The 14,036-nt window shown below is 39.5% G+C and overlaps 1 protein-coding gene across 4 annotated transcripts in view; it reads right to left on the bottom strand.

Moving 5' to 3' along the window:
* Window positions 1–14,036, bottom strand: part of OSBPL9 (oxysterol binding protein like 9) — a 52,747-nt gene that overhangs the window by 19,947 nt on the left and 18,764 nt on the right. For all 4 annotated transcript variants that reach the window (XM_035332628.1, XM_035332629.1, XM_035332630.1 and 1 more), the window contains 2 exons: window positions 6,104–6,199; window positions 4,074–4,121 (listed from right to left, as the gene is read on the bottom strand). In XM_035332628.1, the coding sequence (XP_035188519.1) occupies window positions 4,074–4,121; window positions 6,104–6,199 (144 nt within the window). The remainder of the gene's footprint in view (window positions 1–4,073; window positions 4,122–6,103; window positions 6,200–14,036) is intronic.

The raw sequence follows: 14,036 nt of genomic DNA, 5'->3' as shown, positions 1-14,036 counted from the left end.
TGTAAAGGAGCTATTTCTCCCCACACAGCATTGCAAGCCAAATTCTACCCCACTAAGAGCAGCATGCATCTTATTTATTCTTGTAGATTCATAACCTCAGTTTCTGTGGATAAAAATGCGGTGACGGCTTCCCAGTCAATGCCTGGGGTAAAAAATCAGTTATACTCTGTTCCATACACTATTCATAAGGATGCTGTTGATTTCCTTCAACCTCTAGTCTATGATTAATTGGCAAGAGGTGGCCAAATAGCCACCTTTTCCTTTCCCACAGGAAGGCTGGACCATAGTCATCTAGGAAACTGCATCAAGCAGCAAAATATGCCAACAGCTACTAATTCCTTTATTATTTTTCCATGTCCATCTCCCAGTCCAAACTTTATGAACGTCTACTCAAAAAAAGCATTTGCAATGTAATGACAGCAGTTCAGTGAAGTTTGAGCCTTAGGGTGCCAAAATAGAATGGGTGATGTACCAAACACACAACTCTTGTCAGCTGAAAGACTAAACTGCTGAAATGAATCATTCAGGCTCAAGGCTTTATAGCCAACTGTAGGCAGACATCAGCAGCTTTGATTATTCTTTACCTTTTTTTTTTTTAATAATTCCTTACAATATTTACACACCAGGTAAATTAGTATCTTGTTCCCTTCACTGCTAACTGTTGAAAGTCTGGAAGCAATGACAGGCCATGCAATATCATTTGGTCACACTGCTTTCCTCCAGTCCATCTGTAATCTTCCCAAGAGCAGACTAATGAAGACATTGCTATTTTTACACACAGGTACAGACACAGTAACTTCTCTAAGGTCAGAAAGAAGATCTGAGATGGGGTAAAACTCAGGTCATCTGCTTACCAAGGCCTACCCACAAATTATGCAATCATATATTTTTTAGCACTACAGAAATGAAGTTTTTGTGAGGAGGCCAACCTAAATAGTAACATTATGCATTAATCCAATTTCTTTTTCCACATTTATGCCCAAGAGCTACGCTGCAAGAACATAACACATGGAACTGGAGCACTGTCTTCTTGATACGTGCACAAAATTACGAGAACAATGCAGGGAAGACAGACAAACTCAGTCCCTGTGAAGACCCTTCTAAAGGGCACCAGCCCTGTTCTTTAGGGCTAAGCAAGCAGTGATAAGGAAGTCTCTGTATTTTCATGAGCCAAGTGTTATTCCAGACCGGTGAAGCAAGCAGCCATAAAATGAAGTTCATGGAGTCTCTCCTCCTGTAAGATCTCACACAAACATGCTATAAACATGACACTAGGGAGAGAAAAACAAGCTACAAAACCACTCAAATTCAGCACGTTTACAAAAGCAGTTGGTTTGGAGGAGACAGCTGGGGAATACTCGTACCTCTTCTCAGTGATCGTACAGTACCCCACTGCTGTGTATGCACACTGCCACTATCCTGCAAAGTCTGTGCTTAGGCTCTCGTTTGTTTAAACTTGCATTAAACATAGATCTTTTAGAAAATACTTAATTGTAAGTAAAATCATAAACAGGTAAAAGAAGGAGTAAAAAAAATAGACAAAAATAAAAGCAAAAAAAAAAAACCACATTTGCTACTACGAGGTATCTCAACTTTCTGTTCAATATCCCTATTCTTTGAATACCAATTAAGACCAAGTGTAAATAAGACAGTTTCCCTAGTTTTAGGCAATAAATATACACCTTCTCAAATTAAATATCAATTTCCTGCAGAAATATGTTATTTTCTATATGTGTCCCTTGCAAAAATGAACCTCGGATAAGGAAAATAATTTTGTTCCAAATCAATTTACACTTGCAGAACACAGCCACAAGCTGCACGTAATCAAATTGCAGGCTGCCACTGAAAGTGCTCCATCTACTTACTGCTATTTGCACCTACCTCCTTGACATCTCATTTTTTATGAAGCCACTGGTGCTCCAATAGAAAACTAATTTTATTTCTTTGATCAAGATTTTTGCCTAATTCGATAACCATGTGGCTACAGAGAATTGCATCAGCCTGTCTGACTAAAAGAAGCGGCCGAATTGGGCAGAAGTGGGGAATTGCAACCTACATCTCTACGCTCAGCCTTGGATTGACTTCACAAAACCTACTCAATGTGAGCCAAAGAGCTTGATTGGGTTACGCTTCTCCCACAGTTTTCTCAAAGCCTTCACAATTCATCAAGTCTACATCTTCTTCCAAATCCAACAGATTACCATGCTTGAGAAAAAAATATCCAAGAGATCTTGATGCATCTCAAACACCTGTACCCCATCCTGTATCATCATCTTCAAAAGACAAAATATGTCTAATGTTCTGTCCAGTGCTCTTGCAAAAAACAAGAGCTCAGGTTTTCAATGCCCGGCCACGAACAGCTGCAGCAAACAGCACACCGCTATTTGGGAAACGCACACCACACAAATAATATCCAAATCTTGTTTCCTCAGATGAAAAGATGATGGGTTGGATGGCAGTATCCTGCAGGTTAGACCAGCCTTCAGCCTGACAGCTGAACCGTGTTTACATAAACAAACAGAAAAACTGCTAAATATGGTAGCAAAAAGCCTCTTAGCTGCCTCAGTCCAGGAAAAGACATGATCATAGAAGAGTTCTGCCAGGTCTCTTTCATTTTTAACAGAGTAAGTGGAATCTATAGTAATAGCAACACTGAAACATTTTAAACCCAGGGAAGCTGACCTCTTCTAAATCAGCCTGTTCCCTTCTCTACAAAGCCAACCTGTCTGTTCCATAGACACCTTGCAGAGACAAAGAAATCAGCACTACGTGCAGAAAGTCTCTACGGATTAGGCACACTGTCACAGGGAAAAAACAAAACAAAACTGCCTGATCTGCAAAGCAGCATCTGGAGAGAGGTCAAAATTGAAGGAGAATCCTTCCCAGTAAGAAGGACAGAAGGAAAAATACAGAACCTTTAAAGATCTTCTCTTTTGATCAGTTGTCTGGAGACTAAACACACTTACACAGAGAACGCCTGAACTTCAAAGCTGTTCTTCAAGGCTGTGCATACAACTGAAACCCAGAAAGACCTCTGGTTGTAAAGTCCCTCAGATGCCACGATAATGGATTAAACAAGATGCATAACACATGAAAGGTCACAGCCATTTTAAAGAAGTAAACTAGTCACAGAAAGGACCAAGCTTTTAAAAAATTAAACCAAACAACAAGAAAAAAATCAGCTTGTTTGCCACAAGCAAAATGGGGGGGGGAATAACTAAGATAAAATACTGCTACTTTATGATACTAAAATTACTATGTTTACTGAAAAAAAAAAAAACAAAAAAAAAAACCTCTCCAGCAATAAATCCTTCAAAAAGAAATTCTTCCTCCACACCACACAGATCAATGTACAAAAACTAGCACACAACTTTATGCCAAACCCACACTACCAAAGGTATGTGCTAACCTTTCTTAAGCACGATGATTGAATTCTGATGTACAGACGTGATTTTGAAATGGGAGGGGATACAAAAAAAATAAATGCGCACACCCCCAGACCAGTTAAGTGAATTACAACCTCACTAAAATGGTTATGCTCTCCAGGTAGCAAATTAAATTTTTGGGCATCCTCACCTAAGGTAAATGAAATCTGGTATTCTTAGACTTCCAACAGGTCGCATGCTTGTCACAGAACTGGACAGGATGCAGACATATGAAATACACAACTCCTGGTGCTAATTTTGTTTCCCCTTAGAACAGGTTTGCTATTCCTACAAACACATTCAACATTAATCCTTGAAAAAGGTTAAAAATAAATCTATGATTTTTTAAAAAACTTAAGTTAAAATGTGTTACAGTTGGACAACAGAGGAGAAATTGCTTCCTACAGACTGATATATTTTTTTAAAATGTTATAAGCGTAACACCTAGCATTACCAAAAAAATTCAGTTTGCCACCTACTCACAACACAGGTTATAATGTTATGTTATTCAAATTGCTTTTAGTGATTTTGACAACTTGAGGGATCTGAAAATAGACAAGAATATTTAAATATCTCGTCTAGTGATGCAAAAAAAAACAACACCTAGAGCAAGCAAAATAAGCAGTATTTAAGACAAAATGTACTTGCTTTTCTCTGTTCGTCATCTTTGCAGTTCTGTAGCTTTTCATCAAAGACCTGAAAACAAGAGATACCTGTGAAAATGCTGTTTTATTGCCATACACTATTAGCCAGAATCACTGAAATTTCAGAACAAAAGGCATTTAATAAAGTTATATGATTTCGGTTTTATGACTCAAAGCAGTTTTTGCTGAAAATTTCTTTACAGTATTCATAATGTAACAAGCTTGTAACTCATTTTGTACATCATGGCATCCTGCAAGAGACAAAGTCCCAGCTCCTGAGGCTAGTTCCCCACAGCGCAAGCTGTCGCGGTTCTACCACGGTTTCAACAAAAAGGTAACTCATCAGAACACATTGAATTGCCTTTCTTTTATTTCTGCAAAGATCTTTGTGACTTACAAAGTGCTTACCAAAAAAGCCTCGATCCTTATCAACACTTCCAGGAACCTTCTTACTCAGGTACATGATTCAAATCATTTCAGATTTGTAAGCCCTTCTTTAGAAAACGACTTCACAGCATTAGCTTTATTTATGTTATTAAAAGTGGAATATTACAAGCAGCTAAATAAAGTGAAGCAAATTCTTACTGGAAAACTTGCATATGTACTTAATACAGACTGAGCTGAAACAGCTTAAAATTGCTTTTGAGAGCGTGCTAAGGTGCACATACAAATAACCATTAACCATCAAGCTGTTCAAGGAAAAAATATGATAAAGGGTAACACTCAGAAGTTCATCATACCCACACCCTTGCTCAGAAAAGAGGCTGCACTTTTGAGTGATAAACTGGAGTTCTTCTCTCAATTGCCTGCCTACGATTTAGTTGCTTCATAGCTCCCCTTTCTCTTGAGGGCTCACTTCTTTTCTCTCTCCATGGTCTCTGAACATCCTCAAATTTGCTTTTCTTACCTTATTAATTAAATTCCTATACTCCCTCCCCCCAGTTGGCCTGAAACAAAATTTTAAGGCATTAGATTTAAGTACCTTCCTTCAGGGAGGCATGCTTCTGTCGTACACTCCTGCCAGATGGCCTTGGAAAAGGAGTTAAAGCTAATTCCCAAATCAAGTCTTTGCAGTTTGGCTTTGAATTTTGCTTGCACCTCTTTGCCCACCTCCATTTCTGTTGTTGCGTTCTCCCCCCCTCCACTCTCCTCTGCAACTGATTTTTTGCTGAATATCCCACATACAGTACTTGTCCATTGTATCGGGGGAAAAAAAAATCCAAACCAGCAGAATTAAAGAAATCCCACGAGCAATTTTAACCTGCTTAGTCATGGGAAAAAGTGTTCTAACCAGCAGCAAAAACTTTGTTTTTCTCAACAAGGTGAGTTCTGTGAGATATGACCTTATCATCCCTTACCTCCCCACCTACTCTTAAAATACACATACAAACTTCTACAGAATATTTTTTACTCAAGGACAAAGAACAGTTTTTCTATCACTGCTGCAACAAAGTGAAACTGTCTGCAACTGCAGTTGTATATTTCTTGACAAAACTTTCCTCAAGATGAATTCTAAAATGCTATGAGTAAGACAATTTGTTTAAAAATCAAAACTTACGTAATCTGACATTTCCATGCAGTTACATATACAAAAGAATGTTTCAGCCATTGTCATTCTATAAAATGAGTTTGATTCATTCTGATTTTCTAGCTCTATTTTAATAATACCAAGATCTACTCTAGGAGAAAGAGAATGCCATTTTCAGCTCATTCTGCTTTTAGCCTATTATAACTTTCAATTTTCTTATTCTACTGAAAATCTTTATTTCACAAGTAGTTAACACTTCATATAACATCCTAAGATATCAAGAAAGAGAAAATTCTAACATATTTTGACATATTGTAAAGGTATGTTTCCTCCAGCTCGCATTCAGCTCAGCCAGATCAGCCCTCTGCCTCCCATGTTTACCAGAGCACGTGCAAAGCATAAAACATGACTTTCTCCCTCTGTCGAGCTTCCTTTCGGGCAGACCTTGAAATCCACACTGACAAGCAGACTCACAATACAGCAAATGTACAACTCAGATAACTTACCTTTAATTGGTCTATCAAGATCTGTAAGTAAGCATCTGCCTCCGTAAGTTTCTTATCAAAATCATGAACAGTAGGAACAAATGCTGAATCGACACCCTGGAGAGAAAAACAAACAAATTTAAAAAATCAAATATATAATTAGAGTATTTTGGGGGGGAAAAAAAATGTAACAGCAATATGGTTTTGACTGCCAAGTGGCTGATAAAATGTTGCCTTGCCTGCAATGTATAAACACAGGCACACAGCTGAGCAGATTTGTCTTCTATTTGCAGCTAAATCAGTAACAGCATATTGCTGCACATTTTCAGTGTGGGTATAGTCACCACACAGCAGAGCATTTCATGACTTATAATTGGAAAAAAAAAATCTCCTTAAATTACACTAATTAAAGTTTATTTGGAAAATATAAAGGAGAATTCAGTTTTCTGAAGGCTGCCTTGTGACAAAACCATACCCAAGTACACGACTGGACTCCTCACACCTCAAACAGAACATTTGTAAATACAATATAGCTCATCTCAGAGCATGTCGGTGAAGAACTGTACAAAATAAACCTGTTCTTAAATACAGGATTGCCTTTAAACTGCAAAAAATTTGAACTGGTTACTTACTCCTGTCTGCCCTTGTCCCTTTAGAGCTGCAGAGATTTGCGTCTTCTGCACTGGGTTTGATTTATTACATTTCATTGCATAAATACCAACAAGGGCAAAATAGCATTGCCATGAGAATGTTTACTTCTCTGTTTTTTTACTTGTAAATTTACTTCCCTTTATAATGTAAAATTCAAAGCACACTTCTACAAATAACATGTTCCCCACATTTAAACTGATAAATGGAGTAAAGACCTGAACAAACTCCCACCGGGCTACCACATCTCTAATTACAGGAAAGAAAAGGGAGAGGATTCTTGAAATTGATTACTACTGGCTTCACACACCCTTGCTATGTAAACATATTTAACATTTACTTATATAATATTTTAAATGCAAATCAAACTTCTAAACAAGTATTAAAGCACTCCTGGCCTGTAAAATTGTACAATGCAAGTTCAACACAGGGGACAGAGGGAAAGATAAAGGATGACACTGATCTAAAATATGATGTATAACTTCAAGCTCTTAAGAAGCCATCAGCTGTGCAGTTTTGACTGATGAGAATCCCCTAGGTCTGAATATGTAAAGATCAAAGTGTATGGGAAAAACATTTCTATGGGGGAAGACAGGCAATTCATACCTGTAAAATTCCACATTACCATAAAATGTTTGACATTATCTGCTTTGTCAATGCAGATAATTTATTTTTGTTTCTGTATGATAATGGGCTGTCTTATTAATTGAGAGCTTTACTGACAGCTCTTCAGAAGCGGGAGCAGTTGCATGCAATAGAGGAATGACTTGCTCTTACTCAAGTTTGTCATGATGCATGCATATTATCGTGTACACCCTGAAATATAAAACCATATACTGACTTCAGAGGGTATTTATTCATTGCCATAGCTTAAGCTGTGCTACAGACGAACACCCAGATCTTGACAACAGTTCTACAGGAACATACCAATAAGTCTGTAAACGAGCATTAAAACCCAAAACCTTTACCCGGCACTATTCAGCCCATTCTGGACACATTTTAAAACATTGTTTGAAAAGTGGACAAGGAAAGAAGAAAATAAAGCAATCATTTTGACTACTCCAAGAAAAAAAGAGACATAAAAACACCCAGTAGTGTTGGACCTAATGGACAGGAGGGAGAGTTCTCCCAACCAGGAAACTTTGGACACTCCCCCTAACTTGTCAAATTTAAAACTCACAGAAACTAGAGCTAACACTGTATGAAATTGGTATTCCATTCCCTTGTTGAAGTAAGAATTGCCCGTACAGCTAGTAGGCTGCACCATTATATCAGCAAATGGTCTGGCATGCTCAGTTAAAAATTCCTGGAGGTAAAAAACCACATGAACTACACTGAAAGTTTCTGCTGAAGGTACTGAATGTAGCAACACAGCTTATGGTGCAATCTGCATCTTTCAGCCGTCAATCTTAGGCTATTATCATGCAACAATCTAGTATTTAAGTGGTGACTTAAAAATAAAATGCCATTCTTTAATTTCCACCTAACACTTAAGGAAAACCTGATTAAAAGATGAAGTGTTACAACTGAACAGGCATCTACATCAAATACAGAGTGAAAGCCATGTCCTAAAAAGTTCAATTAGAAAGTTAAAATTTCAGCCAACATAAAGAGACAGCCATAAAACTAAGCTGACAGCACAGAAGCGAACTACAAAAATTCGAAAAAAGTTATGGATATTTAAAGCTGCAGCATTTCACTAGTTTGCCCTTGACCTGTATAAAGATGACTGAGGTGAAATTTGCTAACCTACTGAGCAAATTTACTGCCTTTGTTATAGGAGATTAGGGTAATAATTTTAAGTCCTCACAGGGCTTAACATTCGAAGACAAAAGACAACTGGAAAGTTAAAAAAAAAAAAAAGATTAGCAATAGCACAGGACATGCTGTATAAATAATAAAAAAATCAGTATTTCAAACCCAACACTAATTTAGCAGCAGCAGGTACACAAACAACAGATTTGAATGGCATCCTATTTCTTTGCTACGTGGTCACCCAAAGACACAGTAGAGGAAAAAAAGGGGGCCCCTTCTCTTGCCTCCCCTCTCTCTTTCTTGTCTGGCACATAGGAAATGAGGCTTCAAGAGAAGTGGGTGAGCAGAGTCACCAGAATGGCATTTAACAGCTTGTTAAAGATGTAACATAGGACACTGCGTATCTGAACCAGCAATCTAGTTTTTATGAGAAACCTGCATTATATGCTGCTCACCTATCCATAAACTGACAGAAGGGCTACCTGTAAAGATCACAGAGCCTCCGCCTCACAGGGCAGAGTTCAAAACCCAGCTGGATGTGACCCTGGACAAGCTGGTCTAACTTAGGAGCTGGTGCTGGGTGAGAATGGGCTTGGACCAAGTCACTTCCAGTGGTCGGTCACTTCCAGCTGAAGTTACGCTGTGAGTAAGTAGCTTCAAATTACAAAAGGAAAAAGAAGAAACCCAAGGTGTTTCAGATCTTCAGAAATACAAATTCCTAATGGAAGTACTAATCCAAAGTAATATAACCTGTTTTTTCCATTGAATAACTATACCTGTCAATAGGTACACTTTATTTCCCTCAAATAACAACTACTCTGTGTTAATACAATCATTAAGAAATTAATAGTGGTATTACCAGATGAAGTACCTGCAAAAGCAGGAAAGTTAGAAACTTCTAGTTTGCCTGCCACCTCCCATAACAACACATTTGGTATTTCACTCCTCCCCATGAAGGATCCCATATATGAAAAGCAGCATGCAGAAAACATAAATCATTAAAATGGCATTCCTCCCCCTTATTTCCCCATCCCTCTCTGTGGTGGTTTTACCTTGCTAGGCAGCTGAACACCACAACCACTTGCTCACTCCCCCTCCTCAGATGAGGAGGGGAAGAAGTAAAGGAAAGAACAACTCACGGGTTGAGATAAGGATAATTTAATTAGAGAGAAAAAAATATTATTAAGGAAATATTATTATTAATTAAACAATTCAACTAAAGGGAGAAAAGGGAAGGGGGAAGAGGGAGGGGGAAGGGGAATAACAAAACAAAACAAGTAAAGGCTATGTGGAAGTGCAGAGGAAAGAAATTACTCTCTACTTCCCACAAATGAGCGATGCTTGACCACGTCCTTGAAGCAGGGCCTCAACGCACGTAGCCGGGGTTCGGGAAGAGGACAGACGTTTTCGCAACGAGAGCCCACCCCTCCCCTCTTCTTCCTTTTTCCACCTTTTATTGCTGAGTGGGACATCATATGGTATGGAATATCCCTTTGGTTGGTTTAGGTCAGCTGCCCTGGTGATGTTTCTCACTCACTTTTTTCCCACCCCCTAGGAGGGTTAGAGAGAGTCCTGATGCTGTGCCAGCACTGCTCAGCAGCAGACACAACACCAGTGTGATCCCACTGCTGTTCTAGCTACAAGTACAGAGCGCAGCACTGCATGGGCTGCTGCAGGTAAAGTTAACATCCCAGCCAGACCCAGTACACCCTCCTCCATTTTCTGAGATTTCCCCTTTAGGAGACACCAGAAGTTTAAACACTAGGCCACAGAGGGCTCTTTGTTTTGTTATTCCCTTGTAGGTAGGGAGGAGAAAGCGGGGCCCAGCAGTGCGCTGACCAACCCCCTTAACAGTCTGCAGTGGGACCAGCATGACACCCAGTAACACACGGCTATCCTAGCAATGGGTTTGCACACTGCTCTGGGATTAAGTAAAGAAATCTCATGCTAGGAGTCCTGCAGAGTAATTTCCTTCATAGACATCCCTTTTTGGGAGGGGGTAAACTGCAGGGCAATAGCAAAATATAAAACAATTAAAAGATAGACATGTTATGAGCCTTATTTTCCTTACAGAACTGCTAGCACTGAGGGATTTTATGTTGTTCCTGTGTCCTACAAATTAGAAGTCAGGCACACCACTAACACATTTGTATTCAAAATTTGTCCATGCCAAAAAGTAATTCCAGCCTAATCTAAGCTAGTTCTTTCAAATAGGATGGGATGAAAAAATGTCATCACCCTTTGAAGAAGGGCAACAGAAAAATTTGAATGTATTTCTCAAATAAACGTTCCAATAAGGACCTCTGTGGAAAACGAACTGCAGTGAAGGCAGGGAAACAAGGAAAAAGATGGAGGCAACAGCAAAGACTTGACAAGCATTGTCCTTCTGAAATAGCTTTACTGTGGGAAGGAAAGAGAAAGCTGTCCAGAGCAGGCTTTGTTATCTTTGTGAAGATATTTTTGCTATATTATTCATCTAATTAGGATTCCAAGTGCAACAACCAAGTTTGTGAAAGTCAGCTTAGAGAAGCAAGTGTTCTCAGTTCACTCTCAACACCCCACCAGAGATGTTTGCCCTGCCTACAGCATGGCTGACTTTGCAGAGGACACTGACTGCAACAACCACCAACACAAAACGGAAGACAGGACAGGGTAGCTAGTAAGCCACTCAGCAACGGTACTGTCTTGTCTTTTAGTTGTGACCACAACAACCACATTTTTTCCTCTGCTAGATTTTCAAGCTCTATTAAAAGCTCACAATATACCCATATTGAGTTCAAAACCAAACTTGCACGAGCTCTGGAAGGCCTATGAGCCTTCCAACTAGTCAGAATATTGTGCTTTAAAAAAAAAAAAAAAAAAAAAGGTTAGCAAAGACTTTATGAGGCTATAGATACTGTCCTATCTTATGGGTCAACATAAGGAGTTCAAAAAACAGAAGTATTTACATGCAGATACAAAACTGTCTTTAAAGCAGAAGTTGCAAGTCTAAAATACTTGTAACAAATACTACAACTGCTACATATATCCTAGAATCCCAGTAACGTACCTACTTCATTTTCTGGATGCAGAAAATTCAAATGCACTACTTTGCTTATTCAGTATCCTAACTTTTTTTTAGCAAAATTTGATAAAGGGCAGCATGTCTGTTAACTCTATGCCCTCCCACCAGGGCTTTAAACGTCTATGTTCAATATATTCCTAATCTAAAGAACACTGTTCTGAGTCTTCTGCAAGTATTCTTGACTCATACTAGAAACAGTGTTTGAAAGCCAATGAGTAACAAGATCATTTACTTATGAGAAATTCATAATAAAGTTTTATTCTATCTTTTATTTGTGTTTGCAGCTTTAAGAAGCTCATCACCCCAGACAGTGGTTAACAGGAGGCCAAGGGAACAGCTAGCAGCACCATTCCACCAGCACTTTGCACCAGAAGCACATTGGCTCCCCTGCTGTTTACTCCCCCCTTTACTCTGCTCTTTGGAGTCAGCACAAAGGTTTGCCCTGCCACAGAGTCAACTCAGCATGGAAACTAACCCGGGTTAAAACTGCACGAGGAAAGGGAGGGCAGCAGGAAAAGCAGTTTTAATTTGGGCCCGTTCTGACTCCAGTTCCCAATTCAGCCATTCCTGCTGCGCTGTCTCTTTCCCTCTTTTCCCGGCAGGACTGCTTCCAGCAGCAGCACCAACGACTGCCGGTGCAGCCATGGTCTAACTCTTAACATTTAAGCCACTGTATCACCCTTCACAGCAACCATCCCAGATCCACTTCGTAGCATATGCTTTTCTTACCTTACTATTTGCTACCTACCAAGTAAATTTCTTGATCAAATTATGGAGATGTCAAGCTACAGATATTTTTATTTATTTATTTTTAAGAAATGGCACACCTCTTTAACGGCAATCATGTCAGGTTCTTTGTCTCTTCCGAGAATTCACTGGCAAATCAGGAAGAGCCTGCAACAGCCTGCGGCAGTACCTCAAGGATTTACTTAAGTTTGGGTAGGAAAGCCTTTGTAGCCTGCAAATATTTCAACACTCTCTAATGTGGATTATTTCTGTCATTATCTAGTCAGAAAGCACAGAAGACATCTTATTTGTAGAATATGCAAGTTTCAGCTCTGTATTTTGACTTATTTACTTATTTTGAAGATCAAGTTGGAGTTGTCTTTCATGCAGTTCTCAACAGCCTCTTCAGCTGTCGCTTTCAGACACTTACCAAGATGCTCTAGCAGCACTGGAATGACAATGGGGAAAAGTACATCTCAGGACACAGGTTCTAAGGCAAGAATGAGCATGAAAGCTTGAGCTAACAGGAGAAGACAAAAAGAAATTTTAAAAAAAGGAAAGAAAGAAAAGGCTCACGCCTCCATCTCAGGGTGGGCATGACTCCTATGAACAGGATCCTAATGCTACCAAAGCGCCACTAGAACACATGGAGACATTCAGCCTTTTAGAATGCTTAAATTTATTCCATTTTTTTCCTGAATTCCTCGAAGGCATGAAAAGGGATTAGTTCCTGGTGGTTTTTAAGTAGATAGTTCTGGTGTTTCTTTAAGTAGGTCCATATTTTAACAGTGGTTCTGCACTCTTCAGCTCAAAAAAAGAGCTATGTTACTGTCATCCCAAGAGACACAAGTTATCTTTGAGCGGTTTTCACACGGGAGAACTCTGGAGCCAAAATGTGCATGTACCACTGGGGTGTGATTTGAAAGACAGAAGAGGAAAGCTACACATTTATACTAAAGAAGACCAGAAGTACTCCCTGCTTGAATGGGCGGCATCACTGGTTGACATAAATTCTGATGAGGAACAAAAGAAAATTTGAGATATGTTATCACCCACCTCCGCCCAGGCAAACAAGAAACCCAAGCCACAACACATCTTACACCATGCACACCCTACCCCTTATCCCTTGTGGGTGCAGGGCAACTGACGTGCTGCCACCACAAAGCCACCAACCTGGCAGTACCACACCAGTCTTGGGACAGGTACAGGGCAAAACGCTGCGGGGTTCAGCATGGTACTTCCAGCACTGTCACACCTTCTGCTGCTCAAGGACCATAGACAAAGCTAGTACCAGAAGAACTGAACATATCTAGCTTTCAATATCAGAACATGGGAAAACACAGCAAGCAGAACAACAGAATACAATTTCAAAATTCAGAAAAAAATAGATTACAAGATTATCTGAAATGTTTCCTTCCCATTTTTGTTTCACCTGAATACAGTATTACTAACTGTCAGCCCTCTGGACGGCTGGGATCACTTTACTCATTTCTACACACTTAAGGCTCACTTCTTCCACAGTTCCTTGACCACAGTTAATTTTCACAAGCTTCTATTTTTATTTGTTTAATAAACACTTCCATTCTAGAGACCAACAAACAACACTAGGGCATTTAGGCAAAAATAAAGTTAGCAGGGCTAAATAGGAACAGAGAGCACCTGGCACCACTTCACCTCTCCACCTTGCATTAATTCCCTGCCCTTTGCAGATCTGGCTCACCCAGCACACCATTTCCCCAGGTTTCAGCACACTTCCCCACA

This window comes from Oxyura jamaicensis, chromosome 8 (assembly GCF_011077185.1).
Source record: "Oxyura jamaicensis isolate SHBP4307 breed ruddy duck chromosome 8, BPBGC_Ojam_1.0, whole genome shotgun sequence".
Classification (NCBI taxonomy): Eukaryota; Metazoa; Chordata; class Aves; order Anseriformes; family Anatidae; genus Oxyura; species Oxyura jamaicensis.
The sequence above is the reverse complement of the archived record's forward strand: the minus strand, read 5'-3'. Positions and strand labels throughout refer to the sequence as shown.